The 17,093-nt window shown below is 41.8% G+C and overlaps 1 protein-coding gene across 1 annotated transcript; it reads left to right on the top strand.

The window, feature by feature from the left end:
* On the top strand, positions 1–2,151 carry LOC136503622 (putative transcription factor bHLH056). The gene is made up of 4 exons (XM_066498638.1): positions 1–255; positions 1,630–1,734; positions 1,856–1,924; positions 2,014–2,151. The coding sequence occupies exons 1-4, from the start codon at positions 1–3 to the stop codon at positions 2,149–2,151; spliced, it is 567 nt and encodes a 188-aa protein (XP_066354735.1).
* The last annotated feature ends 14,942 nt before the right edge of the window (positions 2,152–17,093 follow it).

Genomic DNA, 17,093 nt, shown 5'->3' on the forward strand with positions numbered 1-17,093 from the left:
ATGGAGGTGCAGCCAACAACAAGCCTCCGGTTGTTGTCGCCGTCGCCAGTCGCCCTGCCGCCTTCGGAGGACGACATGGCGGCGTGGCTATACCCGATTGTCAGCGGCCAAGAGCATGCTGTCGTCGCTGGCCATGACGACCACCAGCAGCCAAGCGACGACGCTGCCGGACTCGCGGCGGTGGATGATGCTCCGGCGGATCACAACAGGGAGAGGCCTCCAAACATGGAAGAGAAGTGCCACAGTGGCGCCGAGGTATGTATTGGATATTTTTTTCATAGAACATCAACCTTTAAAAATATAAATTTAATCTAGGATCAATGTCATATCTTTTAGTTAGCGAGAGTAAAAGAGTTGGTTTTTTAAAATTTAATTACTTATTAGCCCTTCAATTTTGAAAAACACACTAATTATTTGTGTTTTTGAAATCAAACTACTAATGTTTATAATCTTCAATACTAAATTTATATAGTTTATTACTAATTATAAGTTGTATGGACTATATATTTAGGTATATTTCCTCTCTTCATATTTTTTACTTAAATTTTATGTTTACGTACTAATTGTGTTTTAAGCGTTTAGGTATTTTTTGTTCCAACTTGTATGGAAATAAAATTAATTTACTGTTTTGAATAAATTATTTTCTAAGTATATTATATATGGACTCTTTGATTTTAATTTAAGCCATCAGATCTCTTGTCACAAGATCCATCGGTGTATGTACTTTTTTTTTGATAAATGGTATAATTACTATTTTGTCATGGTGAGCCATGTTGTTTCTTTTTTTGAACCTATCGTAGTAATATACTATATACTCCATCTATTCCAAATTATAATATGTTTTGGCTTTTCTATATACATATCTTTTGATGCTATGCACTTATATATATATATATATATATATATATATATATATATATATATATATATATATATATATATATATATATATATATATATAGTTAAAGTAATATTTCTAGAAAAAACAAAACATCCTCTATAATTATTGGAAACGAAAGGGCAAAAAAAGATTATTGCTATAACGCAGTTTTGAAATAAAGGTCGAGCAAACCGTGAGGTACGGTTAAACTTGCAAGAGTGCTATACACGCCTCACTTCCTCACGGACTGGAAGCCACTATCGCATGTTCTTTTGTGTGATCAGGAGATGGAAACTTGTGGCCAGTTCGTCGCATGTGCTGTTACATACACACTGACGTCCTTCGGCTGTGAGCTGCCGTTATTATATTCTTTTCGATCAAGGATTTTCCAGCTTAAAAAAAACATATATAATATTCGATAATACGCACAAACGTATAAATACTACTACTATATATATATATAAACTATAGTACGTATATACTAGGGAATAGGGACACCACATACTCCTATCAGCTTAAAACACTCGACGCAGCAAAACAAACACTAAGAACAAACCAGACAGCTCGATCAGAAACTACAGGAGGTCTTCCAAAAGTGAGGTAGAAACTCCACCCAAGCCCTGACGTGTGCCCGCCCGTTAACCCTTGCCTTCCGCCCATGGCAGCACATGCTTGTGCAGAAGTGCCTGAACGAATTTTTACACAACTAATCTCAGTCGGATCATGCACTGTGTGTTCGTGTGTGATAGGATTCAACAGAAAACTACTACTCCTGTGGGAGCAGGAAGAAGGAGACAGGTGGAGCTAGGAGGTCTCATTCTCATCCTGAAGAAACACACAACCTGACAGAGAAGGTACTGAAACGGAACTACTGAAGCATAGTACTGTAATCTTCAATAATACTAGTACTGACGCATACTAACCTGCAATCTTATTTATGTCTATATTATGCTGCCATATATTTGTATATTGCAGAGACGAAGGCGCAAGATAAACGAGAAGCTGAAGACCCTGCGACAGCTCGTTCCAGGGTGCGACGACAAGGTCGTCGGACGTCCTGTACTCCGCCCTTTACACGCACTTATAATTATTATTATGATCAATGTCTGATCCGATCCTGTGACTTTTTTCAGAGCAACGAAGCCTCAACTCTGGACCAGACCATCCAGCACATCAAGTCACTGCAGCAACAAATCCAGGTCCAAAGTCTAGCTAGCACGCATGCACTTGATGATATTAAAGCAACAATAATTACGCTTTTAATTAATTAAGTAGTATCCATGCCTATTAACTATATATGATTACCATTATACACTACTGGAGACGCGCTCTCTGCCGAGTGCCTGGGGCACTCGGCAAAGGCCCTATTGCACTCGGCAAAGGCTTTGCTGAGTGCCACACTCGGCAAAGAGCAAACGGCAAAGCCGCATCCGGTGAAGGGTTCTTTGCCGAGTGGCAAAGAAAATTGGCCGTCAGCCGTCGACGGCGTCTTTGCCGAGTGCCGGGTCAGCAAGGCACTCGGCAAAGCTTTTCCCTTTTTTTTTTGAAAAGTCCTTTGCCGAGTGCCTTCCTGACCCGGCACTCGGCAAAGAAATTTTTTTTAAAAAAAATCCTTTGCCGAGTGCCTTTCTGACCCGGTACTCGGCAAAGAAAAAAAATATTTTTTTAAAAAAAATCTTTGCCGAGTGCCTAGCTGAGACGGCACTCAGCAAAGAAAAAATATATTTTTTAGAAAATTCTTTGCCAAGTGCCAGAGCCCTGGCACTCGGCAAAGCTGTGAAACACATGGTAGTGTACACAACTTTGCCGAATGCCAGGGTACTGGCACTCGGCAAAGAGACCTGGTAGAGCATTTTTTGGCAGCTTTGTCGAGTGCCAGGGCAAAAGGCACTCGGCAAAGGCTCTTTGCCGAGTGTTACACTCGGCAAAGTGACCAAAATTTTTTGTTTTTTGCTTTCGATCACTGTAAACACAACATATGACATATATATCACATCCATCACATATATACCACATCCAGCACCTTATATGCCACAATCCATCACACATACCACATGAAACACATCCGTTCACCACATGTCACAGTAATTCCATCCATTATTCGACATGATTCCACATCATTCAACAAGTAGTTCAAATCCATCACCACTGTGAATTGGGCCTTCTGTGTCGGTTTGAGCAACCGACTGTGATAGAGGATATCACTGCCGGTTTTAAAACCAAAACCGGCAGTGAAGGGCCCTGCCGCCAACTTCAGGTAAAAAATATAAAAAAATAGTGTTGGTTTGGAGCCTGCCATCGCAGCCTTTTGTAAAAAATATAAAAAAGTTTGGCTCGCCTGAGATTTGAGCGCGGGTCACAGGGTCGAGAGTGTGCGGCCTTAACCACTGAGTTAGGATAGGGAGTTCGGTTAGAATGGTTTTATTTTTTCTTTTATCCCATTGTAATGCACTACTAAATAATAAATTTAAAATCAAAAAAGTTTGGTCCGCCTGGGATTCGAGCGTGGGTCTCAGAGTACAGGGTGCGTGGCCATAACCGCTGAGCTAGGATAGGGAGTTAGCTTAGTTTGCTTTTCTTTATTTATTTATTAATAGAAATAATGTAGTTAGTTTATATTCTAAAATAACACAAAAATTTGTGTCTTGATTATTTAATTCTATGATAATTAATTAATGGTCTATAATTATCAAATAATAGTGTTTGTGAACATCATCTTAATATTTGATTACATAGTCAATAATTAAATTGTAGAGATGCGCACAAAATATAAATTAAATATTCAGTGCGAATTACTAATACAACGTCTGTATAATGATTACATAGTTAACAATAATCTAACTATCTTTAGGTGCATCAACAATGAGGGCCTCATTGTGATCAATTCGTACGTAAGTAGGTTTGTCACCCTCTTGAAGGATAGGTAGGTGTACGTTCGCCCCGAATGGAGGTATTTCCTGATAGCCCCTGTAGTCTTCTTCGTCCGTCACTCCATCGACACCGACAATCTTCCTTTTCCCTTCTAAGACTACTTTTAGCATTCCTTTTGTCTTGTTGTCCCTTGCATAGAAGACTTGCATAACATCTCTTGTAAGGACGAAGAGGTTGTCTCTGTATGCGGTCTTAGTGAGATCAACGGTAGTGAACCCTTCGCTGTCAGTGTTGACTCAGTATTGATTTCCTCGAGCCGGACCCACTAGCAGCGAAAAAGAGCTGCCTTCAACGGACCGTAGGCTAGCTCCCATATCTCCTCTATGAAACCATAGTATGTTGCCTGCACGTTGCCGTTCTCGTCGTGAGCATCAAAACGAACACCACAATTTTGGTATGTGCTCTTTCCATCTTGCTTTTTGTGTAAAATGTGAATCCATTGATCTTATACCCTTGGTACTTAAGATATGTACTCGAAGGTCCCTTAAGGCATCCAGTTGATTACCCAACTTTATTCCAAGCAAGCGACATCGCAACCAGCTGACAAATTCCTCCTTATGTTTTTATCTAGCCAAGCCTGTGACCTGCTCGGATACAAAGTTTGCAGCGATTGTCTGTGCTCATCAATGTATGGCATCACACCATCGGCTTGCTGGAGAACAGCGAACTGAGACTGTCTAAAAGAAACAGGGTCGTCTACTATAACAGATTTATCCCCGATCGTTCCTTTGCCACGTAGTCTTCCCTCATGACGAGATTCTGAAACTCTGACCCTTTTGATGTCTAGATAATATGTGCAGAACTCAATGGCCTCCTCCGTTGACCATCCTTCAACCATGCCCCCTTCTAGCCAGAATCTGTTCCTAACATACCTCCTGAAAACTTTCATCAATCTTTCGAAAGAAAACATCTGATGCAGGTACATTGGGCCAAGGGCTCTAATTTGGTCAACAAGATGAATGAGCAGATGCAATGAGATATCAAAGTAAGTCGGCGGAAAATGCATCTCATGCATAACGAGAGTTTTGGCTATGTCCCGCTGCAACTGCTCTAGCGTGGACACATCAATGACCTTTTTGAGATCGCGTTGAAGAACGAGCAAAGCTTTATGATTGGGACGCGGACCTTTGGGGGTAGGATACCACACAGGGCAACAGGGAGCAGCTGAGTCATAATGACATGATAGTCATGGGCTTTCATAGGGCCATAGTTGAACTTGAGTTCTCTCATGTTCACTAGCCTCTTCGGGTTCGCACAGTAGCCCGTTGGGACTTTGAGTTCATTGAAGAAAGAAATAAGCACACGCTTTTCTTCCTTCTTCAATGTCCATGACACAACTGGAAGTTCGAACTGGCCATTCTCTAGCTCCATGGGATGCAGCTCCTTCCTGATTCCCAAGTGTTGCATGTCTAGGCGTGTGGCTAGTGAATCCTTCGATGTCCCCCCGGTGTCCATCAAGGTGTTAAGAGTGTTTGTGCACACGTTTTTAGTGATGTGCATGGAATCAAGACAGTGGTGTACACTCAGAAATGGCCAGTAAGGTAGTTTCCAGAAAACCGATTTTTTCTGCTAAACGCTCCCATCCGGCGCTGCTACAACATTGTCCCCCTTCCCAAGGACAACCTCCAGTTTGTTGAGTTCTCGAAGTATCGCAGGCCCGTCTCGATATTTTAGAGCTAAGCGTTTCTCAATAGTACCGTTGAAATCTTTTCTGTTCTTGCGGTAAGGGTGATCCTTAGGTAGGAACCTACGGTGTCCCATATAAACTATCTTTGAGTTATTTGGCAGATTTACCGCATCGGTGTCGTCCAAGCACTCGACACATCTAGTATAGCCTTTTGTCTTCTCTTCGGACAACGAACCTCGACCTGGCAGGTCGGTGATTGTAGCGATAAGTACTCTCTTGATCATGACATGTTCCTTTTTGTACTCGTCCCAAACATTCAACACACCCTTTTCAAACATCTCCACTAGTTCATCGATCACTGGTTCCAGAAACATATCGATGTCATTCCCAGGCTGTCTTGGCCCTTGGATCAGTAGTGGCATCTGGATGTACGACTACTTCATACAGACCCAAGGTGGAAGGTTGTATATACAGAGCGTCACTGGCCAGGTGCTATGATTGCTTCTAACCTGGTCGAAAGGATTCATCCCATCTGTGCTCAAAGCAAACCAAAGGTGCCTTACCTCTCCACCGATGTCCTTATAGAACATAGTATTGATAGTCCTCCAGTCATGCCCATCGGCGGGGTGCCTCATCATTGTATCTTTCTTATGCTCTTCGCCATGCCAGCGCAACAGCTTGGCTGACTTTGCACATGCAAATAGCCTATGCACCCGGGGAGCTATAGGGAAATACCAAACGACCTTTATGGGACCTCCTCTGGTCTTGGTACCCTCATCTGACGGCCCTTCCTTGTACCATTGAGCTTCACACTTGGGGCACTTGTCCAAGTCTTTGTATTTTTCTCCACGGTATAATATGCAATCATTGGAACACGCGTGGATTTTTTCAACCTCGAGGCCGATGGGGCAGATTATTTGCTTGGCCAAGTATGTCTTTTTTGGCAACTCATTTTTTGGGAGCATTTTCCTTATTATACCTAACAACTGATCGAAGCCTTTATCGCTCAATCCATTTGTCGATTTGAACTCTAACAGCATGATGTCGGCTTTCAGTTTGCTCATTGGACAATTCCTATACAATGGTGTTTTGCCATCTTGTCTCATTTTCTCTAGCTTTCTCAGCTGTCTTTCACTAAGACATCTGGTCTCTATATTACGTAGCAGCTGAGAAATGCCATCGTTATCCTCAGTGTCGTCAGCTAGCGTGTTCCTAAACACATTATTAACTGTGGCCATAGATTCTGTGTTGACACCGGGTTCCTCGTTAGCATCGTGGATGGCTACGTCAGGCATGTCCACATCATCATCGTTTTCCCACAGAACATTCACACCAACCTCGCCATGCATAGTCCATATCGTATAGTTTGGCATGACCCCCTGGTAATCAAGTGCGATCGTATAGACTCAATTTGATGAAAGTTCCTATGATTCTTGCAATCTTTGCATGGGCAGAAGACAGGGTTCCCATTCCCAGCATGGGCTTTGGCATCGGTGATAAACTGGCTGACGCCATGTATGTACCGCTTGTCCGTTCGGGACAGATGCATCCACTCTCGATCCATCTCTGCACAAAAAGATACTGAGACAATAATTACAAAGAATTAATAAGAAATCGAGCTTCATGAACAACAATTGTAGCTCGAAAGTACCATTTTTAGAAAACATTATTGTATACTAATTATTGAAAAATTGAAATTGGTAGCCCCGGCCCTGTAAATTGAAAATCGTGGTAAAAAATAATTATTGCACAATATTGAAGAACAACTATTCTACTCTACTTCTAAGAACTAATTATAGCATCACATACTAACAATGATGATCTTCACCACCATGGAATAATTAGCTAGGAATTTAAATATGTTCATAGACACCAACCTTTTGGATGATGAATTCACCACAATTTGAGCCTTGCACAAATGTCCAATTGGAAAAGTGCTCTCTAGAATGGAGAAAGAACTAGAATGAGAATCAAGCAATGTAGCCATCAAAACGAAGCTAATTAAGCAACAAAATCAAAGCAGTGGATGTTTGTTACTAACCTTAAAGCAAAAAGATCAAGTCATTCTTCAAAATCTAAGCACTAGCTTCATGGTGAAGAGTAGCCGCAGCAATGGAGGGAAGGGTCCAAACGCGCGTCTCTGTTCTCGGGATGGAAGGGAGGAGGAAGGAGAGGACGGCTGCAGCCTTTTGTGTTGTAGGCTTATCACCGTCGGTTCTTGGGTAGAACCGACAGTGATAGTGCCCAATCACTGTCGGCTCTTGGCTTAAACCGGCAGTGATGGGTGCCCGCCAAAACATTACCGGTTCAAGCCACAAACCGGCAGAGATGTGGTCCTTCACTGCCGGTTTTAGCCCAGCACCAATCATTTTTTCATTTTCAAGCTCATAACCGGCAGTGAAGGTACATCACTGCCGGTTCTCACAAATCCGACAGTGATGAGGCCGGCAGTGATTGCAGTGCCGCCAGCGCCCCCTTCCGAGGCCGAGATGGCGTCGTGGCTCTTCCCCATCGTCTCTGGCGGTGATGCCGTCGTTGCTGGCCAGCGCGCTTGGGTGGACGATGATCAGATGGTGACATCGTCGGGGAAGGAGTCATCGGATCATAAGCTACAGGTGAGGGGTGACGACTGACGACGGAAGGGAAGAGTCCTCCTTGCTGGTGCAGTACCGTACCAACCATATGCGTGCCCTATTCGCTTGGCTTATAAGCCGTACTTTTTCAGCCAACGAACAATATTTTTCTCTCACAACAAATCAGCCAACAGTACATTCAGCCATGACTTGTCAGCCAAGCAAACAGGCCAATATACTTGTTCTTGTTCTTGTTCTTGTTAACTGTCTCTGGTGCTTGTCGTCGTCTCAACTGCCTGACAGAGAAGTAAGTTTCAGTATCCTCCTGCGTCGTTTTGATAGCTGTTTGCTTCGTCTCGTCTGACAGGAGAAGAGGAAAACATCATCAACGACGGGAGGGAGGAGGTCTCATCACCACGCTGAAGCACACAGCCTGACAGAGAAGGTGTGTGCTGTGTGTCAGTGTGTGTGTGTATCAACTTATAATTTGCTCTATAATTAAACTACTAGCTGTTGCTTAATTTAACTTTCACTCACGTAGCATGCTGCATGCATGTGTGCATTTAATTTTCATATGCAGAGAAGACGGTGGAAGATAAAGGAGAAGTTGAAGACCCTGCAGCTGCTCGTTCCAGGATGCGACAACGTAAGAACACTACTACGTACGACTACAAGTAAATTAAATGATATGATGATCATCTCACTCTCAGTCACCAACATAGTACTAGTTATGTTGATCAGACAACCTTGACTGATAGTAATATATAACAATAATATGCCCCTTAATTGTGACCTTCATCATCAGAGTTTTTACTATACACACTAGTACACCACAAATTGTACTACATACTTTGGTCATATATATAATTAAATGGTATGATGTCTACTCTATAACATTTTAGAGCAACCAAGGTGAAACTCTGGACCAAACCATCCGGTACATGAAGTCACTGCAACAGCACATTCAGGTCTGAACAATAAACGCGCATATATAACTTCAATTTTTCGTCAGTTATCATCAATCTGGAAGTGCAGGCGTCGTCAGACTCCAGTGTAGTATACATGCATGATGATTACATCATTGGACCATCAACAACTTTTAGATTTTTTGTAAAACAAAAAGGAACTTGAGATTTGTTAAGATTAAGCTGATTTGTGCAACTGGATCGCATGTAACAGCATATCACTCATCTATTTAGGCTTAATGCTTGCAGGCAATGTCGTTCAGGTGCGGAATGAAGCCAACGTCAGTGGCAGTTTACCCCGTCGTGCAACAAGCCCCTTGCCTAGCATGCTGGCAAGGGGGCACATCGGTGCAGGGATGGCTCTTGGGCGGTCCCCAGCTATAGTTCCGTTTATTGCGCCCTTGTTTCCATGGGTTCACCTTCACCACCCTGCAGTTAGTCATGATGTTTAGCCAAAGAGGAGAGATGGCCCTAAAAAGCCAATGCAAAGTGTCTGTGGACACCTATGGATAGATTAGAAAATCTCTGTGCCTTTGAGATTTCTTTTTGTAGTATGTAATAAACTCTTGCCACCTCATATCATGTATCGTGTAGCCACCTCGACCCTATTTAATATAATATATGAATACATACTTAATATAATATGAATATGAATATGAATATGAATACACGTGTCACTTTGTACACGCACGTACACACATCCATCCACTGCAGGGGAAGGGCTAGGATTTGGACACAGGCCGTTCAAACCGACAACAATCATGTATGACGAGATACATATATGGCAAGAGTATACGTAACAATTAACCAAATAAATATTTATATATTACAATATAGAGGAAAGCTAAATATTTTTTAAAACAATGAATATTATAAAGCAAAAGGGGACAAATTAATTAGACCTAGGTTTCTAAACTTCACCCAATCAATCTATTTTTTTCAGAAAAAGAATCACGGTAATAACACGAACAAATGAGATAAAGATAAAAAAACCGATCCTAAATATAGTATAAATGCCATTGAAGATCATTTCGGAGGGTGCAAACAAGCAAAATGCTAATTAAAATTAACTAGCTAACTAGTGGGTGTATTCTGGGGATGAACTAAATGTTTGGTGGGCAATAATAAAAAGAATAAAAGAGATGAAGAATATAACCCAAACACCTATTTTTTTAATTATATAGGATGCTATGAGAGATTAATATAGAGCGAGGACAAGGAATCGGAGCAAATGCAACGTCATTCACTAGCTAATTGAATTACTAAATAGCTATTTAAGTGGATGCAATGTGGGAGGCATAGGATTGTTGGGGGAGGGGGGCTTGCCCTCCTTCCGTTCGCCACTGGTCCCCTCTAAGCACTGATCTTAAGATTTATAAAACATCATGACGTTGTAAGTTCGTAATATTTGTTAAATTATTTTCACATGTGACTGGGTCAATTTTGTGCTAACATTTTAATCTCAAAGAACATAATTTATTTGTATGTTTGTAAAAAATAAACAGAAACTAAAAGATGTTTCTTTTGAGATACGTATTATGGTATCTAACTGGTGGGCCTGTTCAAATCAACATTGACTGACTATAACAAATAACGTGAGTATCAACTAACAAACAAATACTAAAATAAGATTATATAAGATTTAAATAATTCCACCATAATATAGATCATGCAAAAATATGCAATTAATTTCATATTTTTTGAGCTAAACAAACTTTTTTATGAATTTTCTATGTTTAATTCAGATTTTAGGATTTTAGTTGCATTTTTAGAAAAATATCTGGATATTTTTTCTAAATTATTCTGCATTTATTTATAAATTTTATCAACCTGGTTGGATTTATCTCCATGATGTGATGACTAACGTGACCGTTTTCTAAGCTAGTTATAAAGCAAATTTAGATGTTTTTTTTTTATAAAAGTTTGACCCTGTTTGGATGCCACCATGGTCTGTATTGCTATTAGGCTGGCAAGATTCGAGGCCCAATACTATCCCATGATTCTGGGCACATTATCTTCTGCAAACAAGCTTACGAGTAAGGGCCTTTTTCCTATATTGATAGCCAGTCCCTGGTTCTGGGCCCTGGTGGATGGGTTCTAAACACAAAAAGGGAAAAAAGTTGATTTGATCTTCTCCAAATTTTGCTGAAGTCTGATTTACCTCTCCAACTAAAAATCGTTTTTTATTTCCTCTAACTTTCGAAACCGTTCGAATTTGCCTTTGGGCGGTTTCAAAAATAATTTTGGCTGATGTAGCACCACGTCAATCACGAGAGACGTAAATGAGACTAATCAATAGTTTAGAGGTTAATTAGAGTTTATAAAGTTCTAGAAATAATTTAAGAAAACTTATCTAAATATTTTTATCCAAAAATATGCAAATTAAAAATCCTAAATCTGATTCACTCTTAGAACATCCATTGAAAGTTAGTTTGTTTTAACTCAGAAAAAAATGAAACCAGATTCATATTTTTCCCAAAATCATGCTCTCCATTATGGTACCTTGTTTATAACTATTTGAAAGTCTTCCTTTTGTGTTTATTAGTTAGTAGATGCTCACATTATCTGTTATAATTAGTCTAGGTTGACTCTGATCACATAGAAGTTGAATAAACTTTAGTAACAACACATGTGTGGTATTTCAACACATGTGTACACGCATGCACACTTACATTACGAACACGCGCACATCGTCACGTTTGCGCATAGATCTTGAGATTAACAAGAGTTGACATTCCACAATATTTCGTAATCTGATGCAGAGTTATGTAGGGCAGCTGACGTGAGGCCACGTCAGCCAAAACTACTTTCAAAACCATTCACGGAGCAAATTTAGTCTATCTTACTAAAAGTTAGAGGAGGTAAAAGGACCGGTTTTTATTTTAAGAGGGAGATGGAGACAAATAGGACAAATAGGCAGCCCTTTTGCCGTCAACTGGCCTGCTCTCGGCTGTAGCCCGTAGCGCAGCCTGCCGCAACTGCCTTTTCTCTTCTCATACATCATTGTAGCTGCTGCAGCGCCGCGGGATGCAGTCGAGCAGGCTGAATATATCTCTAGGAATTATGCCATATAAAATATTATATATATATATATATATATATATATATATATATATATATATATATATATATATATACCCCTCAACCGCGAATAAATTGGAGCGATCTGAGGGCCTATGGCACTGTTTAGGTTCCTATTCTACGGGTAATAACACTGCATCAGACTCTGCATTGGAGGCCGACGATCGCCCTGTTCGTTTGGCTTATAAGCCGTATTTTTTCAGCCAACGAATAATATTTTTCTCTCACAACAAATCAGCCAACAATACTTTTAGCCATGGCTTATCAGCCAAGCGAACAGGACAGATAGCCTCTGTGCCCGTTTCCAACCTACGTAGCCCACGTGTCAGTGCTACAGCGTCACGTGGAAAGCGGTAAAAAGCAACGCACCGCATCTCTCTATTCCCACCTCCTTGCCCCCTCCGTCCTCGCTCCCCACCTCCATCCTCTGCTCCTCGTCCTCTCTGTCCGCTCCTGTTCCACACCATGCCGCCCACCGTTTGTCAGATCGTCTCCGGCAATGCTACAACCGTCCTTCCTAGGGGTGCTTGGGTGGAGAGGGCTCCGCCCACCGTGCACGCATCCGCATCAACTCCGCCGCCGCCACACTGTCCTTCACAAGGTGGCCATTTCGCGTGGGCTGCATCGCTGCCGCTTCGCTCGTGCCTTGGCCCATTGCCCTTCCCAGTAGCAGTGGGGCGGGTGGGGCTCAAGCCCCCTACTGCTGCTGTGTCCACGGAGCTCACCCTGAGCCTCCCCTAGAAGTTTCAGCCAAGCCATGGAAGCTTTGCTAGTCTAGCTCTCTATTCACTCCAACCCCTCCTAAATATTTTGCTGGATCTGTCACTGCCGTATCCGCTCGTGCCGCTGCCTCTCCGTGGTTCCCCAACGATTCTGCTGCTAGGCCTTAAGGTACAGATGCATTTCTTTCTCCTTTTTTTTTCTCTCCTAACAAAGTTCTTTTTGCGAGAAAATTGCATATTTGGGACTTCAATCATCGCGCTTTGCAATTTTGGGACTCCAAACGTCGACTTCGGTTATTAGGTCCCTATTCTACACGTAATAAAACGGTGCCTCCGGTTCTCAAGATGCCAAGGGGTCTTAGTTGCAGTGCTCCTCCTCCTCAGCTACAGAGGAAGCCACCCACCACCCTTGATCCCCTCCCCTCCCCCTCTCGAGGAGCATACCTTTCCATTGCTATCTGGCATGGCTATGCCTCTGCTGGATTGTGTTCATGCTCTCCTCGCCCTCCTTGCTTCACCTTTGGCCATGCGCCTCTTTTTTGCAACTATTTTCCTGATCCATCTATTCAGTTAAGATGCCAGAGTTTTTATTTTTCTCCTGTCATACCTCTATTGATTCTTGGAGAAGCCTACTATCTTTCAGAAGACTTAATTACATTCGCTCTCATTCCCTGTATGTTGCTTTGTACTTCGAATTCACTACAGATTTAAGTGCTCTGTGCATATGAAACATAATGTTTTCTTGGATGGGTCGTATATAGTCAAGTCACACTGTCAAGTGACAACTGTTCAGGTGATCAAAACATTTGCTGTTGTAAAGCCTGTGATGAAGGTGACGTCTCATATTACTTGGTAATATGGGTTGATCATCTTGAAAGGTACACAACATATTCATGGATTTATATGTACAATTGATTTGTTTATTTAATCATGGGTCTACATATACTGCTGATCTATTTATTTATCATATAGCATTCCCTCCCTGGGTTATGTGAAATGTAATTTCCTGCAAGACTTGGCACTACACCCCTCTCCTATCTATGTTATTCTTTTTTGATGTGCCCACACCTTAGATTTTTGCAATGGATGCCATTTCTTAATTGCATGTTGTGCTTACCCAACTACAAGAGATCCAATGATGCTATTTTGTTTATTTCTAAGGCTAGCTCTTGCTTCTCTTCTTTTCTAGATTTTTTTTATTGTCATAGCTCCTAATTGATTACGATACATAAAGAACGACCTCTCATGCTTCTTCCTGTATCCCACATATTTATATGATTTGTTCATGGTTGACAACTTGACATGACAACCTTCAAGTTGCTAATTAATTGTTTTGGTTTAATGGTTTAGGCAGTGAGTTCTATCTAATGCAGTTTCCTTCAAGGCTTCCACCACAACCCTCTCCTCCTATCTATATTCTTTTCTGTATGTGCCTTTTTTTTTTTTTTTTTTGCAAAGGATGGTGTTTGTCCATTGCATGCTGTGGTTACCTGACTGTTCTGAGGCTCCCTCTCACATATCTTCTTTTTTTACATATTTTTGTTGTCCCAACTCCTAAATGATAATGGAATGCATGGAAAGCACATCTTCTCATGCCTCTTTCTACTTCCCACATATATATATATTTATATGACTTATTAATGATTCAGATCACACCATACATGTTGCTAGCTGTTCATAGTTCAATGCTTTATATGTAATCGAACTAAAATTTTTGCCAGCTACAATGCGCTCTCAGCCTTAGAATGGAATGAGAAACCATGACCTTTGAAGTGCTAATCATTTTTCTTTGCTCTGTTGTGCTTTTTTGAGTTTTTTGGGTTAAGGGGACATCCTTCCATGTGTTCATGCTTGATGGACTTCACATCTATGCCTTCCAGTAATAAGCTGCACATCTATGCGTCTCTGAGAAGAAAACAAAGATAAAAACAGTGAACTTCACTTAGAAAATTACCTCTGTTGGTGATTGGTTCTTTGATATTGGATCAGTAGAATTACTCCTGTGGTATAGCTTACCTCCTTATCCTATACTGCAGTTTTCCCATACCTTTATTTTATTCACTAAAAACAATGGCCTCAACATTGGCGAAATTGTGTGTAGTTAGTGAAAAGATATGTGACGCTCTTTCACCTATCTCAGGTTGCTGCCACTCCTTTGTACATTTCCCTTTTGCATCAGGATCTTCAGGACATTGAAGAGATTCTACACTCTGTCGTTGTGCAGATCGTCATACTTCGGAAACCTCTCCTAAGCAAAGGTGAAGAAGAATTTGAGCACTATCTGAACATTCCAGGAGACCAGTTGACATTTTAACATTTGTTTAGGCCCAGCCATTGGAGAAGGCAATGAAATCAACCTTCAAAAGCAGTAACCCGATAGAAACTTCGGAGTGGGTGTATGTATCTTGGTAAACTTCCAACAATACCTTATATAGAAGATCCATGTCATAATATAGTGAATAATTTTGCCTTTTCCCATAAAGAATGAGAGCACTATTTTTAGTTTATTGCTATATCATGTCTCAGATACTCTGTAGTTTGAGACCATATTTTAGTTTAATGTGATCCAATTGAGACTTTCTCACCGTGGATTTAATGCTGCTTAATTGCTTATTGGTATATGTTTTTCTTCGCTAATTGATATACTTACCGCTGAAATGATATACTTAGTCTTCAATGGTATCAAATAAGCATGGTAAATTTTTACGAATATTCTCTTGCAGACAGTTCCATACAACAGCACCTCGAGGAAAATTTTATTACCTTACATAATGGAGCCATGCAGCCACCTAATCTTTAACGTGCAAAGCCGAAGCAGGCGCAGCGGAGCGCGCCACCAATCCACCATGCTAGTATATGTAAAGCCCAGTAAACTCGGACCTTTCAAGATATGGTTTCAGCTTTGCAATAATGCATGGTCGGTGCCTCTAAATGGTGCAATAATGCATATGCTGGCCATAAAAACAAACGGAAGTATTAGGCCAAGTAAAATACAGTTATAAAAACAATGGGAATCATGGCTCAATATGATATATCATGTGCAACTAAATAAAATTCATTGTAAAATAGAAGAGAAGAGGTAAGGAAAATAAGAAAAGACATGCTAATCATAGTTGCAGTGGCCATGCTGGTTATTTATTTTGAGAAGCATTCATACCCTTGCAAAGTGGTGGCATAGTAAGAACCCATCCACATTTAAGCATTAGCTTACTGAGCCAAATATCTCATATTTACGTGGATCCCCATAAAGGCAAGGGCACCTGTATCAATTTACATAACACGGCAAAAACATATATATCCTCTAAAAAAAGAAAATATGAGAAATCTCTAAGAACAATCCAATATATGTATATAATAGAGAGGGCACTGAGTAATTTAACAGGTCTACATAGAACCTAAATTGAGTTGGTAACACATCCAAATGCTAAACTATTAGTAGTAATCAAACACGATGCGTGCACAAACAGTAAAGAGGAAGAACACATAGTGTGTCAGCCGCCGCCGGTATAATCTAGCTGATGACCACAGGGACAGATACGTGGGAGTACAGCATGGAATAAAGCCTGAATCAAAACGAAAGATGAGAAGAGTGGGGAAATTACCAGGGGTCGGCAATGAGGAACACGAGGCAGGGGCGATGCTGGATCGGAGAACCTTCGAAGACGGACCAGCAGACCAAGACGGAGCAAACGCAGGTCCTGGCCCCCGGCGCGTGGAGCTGGCAAAGGATCCCACCTCCGGCACAAACTCAGGAAGGCCACAGGTGAGGGGACCCTGAGCACGGCGCCCGCGATACCTAGGGTTTCGGCGGATTGTGCGCTCGGGTCCTGCACGGGGACAGCGAGGCCCCGGCCGCTGCGCGCGCAGCGCGCGGGTGGCGCCTCGCGCCGCCGGTGATGCCGCGAGGCGAGGAGGGAAACAGAGAGGGAGGAAGGGGCAGCGGCGGTCGTCGTGTCGGAGACGACGCGACGCGAGACGCGAAGGAGAGAGCGATGGGGAGAGAGAGGAGGGGGCGACGAGAAGATTCAGGAAACAGAAGCGGAAGCTGAGTACTCCACGGGTCCTGCACGGGGAGTATATATATTTGCTTTTGTGGATTTGGCGGAGAAGCCGAGAAGAAACGATGAAAAAGACGGATAAGGTAAGGAGAAGCACGAGGAGCCGCTTCAGACGAAATCTGATTCAAGAGATCTGGACTGTAGGACCCAAGATCGAACGGACAAGAGAATTCGGGGCGACGTGGACATCCTGAGAGGCGGCCAAAATAACTTGCTTTGATATATTAGAATGTAAAGCCCAGTAAACTCGGACCCT

This window comes from Miscanthus floridulus, chromosome 14, assembly GCF_019320115.1.
Source record: "Miscanthus floridulus cultivar M001 chromosome 14, ASM1932011v1, whole genome shotgun sequence".
Classification (NCBI taxonomy): domain Eukaryota; kingdom Viridiplantae; phylum Streptophyta; class Magnoliopsida; order Poales; family Poaceae; genus Miscanthus; species Miscanthus floridulus.

What these genes read in the sequence shown, in the direction of transcription:
- LOC136503622 (XM_066498638.1), top strand. Translation starts at nt 1, where the DNA reads ATGGAGGTGCAGCCAACAACAAGCCTCCGGTTGTTGTCGCCGTCGCCA. An exon ending in CACACAACCTGACAGAGAAG is followed by an intron (nt 1,735 to 1,855) that starts GTACTGAAACGG and finishes TGTATATTGCAG; the next exon opens with AGACGAAGGCGCAAGATAAA. An exon ending in TTCCAGGGTGCGACGACAAG is followed by an intron (nt 1,925 to 2,013) that starts GTCGTCGGACGT and finishes GACTTTTTTCAG; the next exon opens with AGCAACGAAGCCTCAACTCT.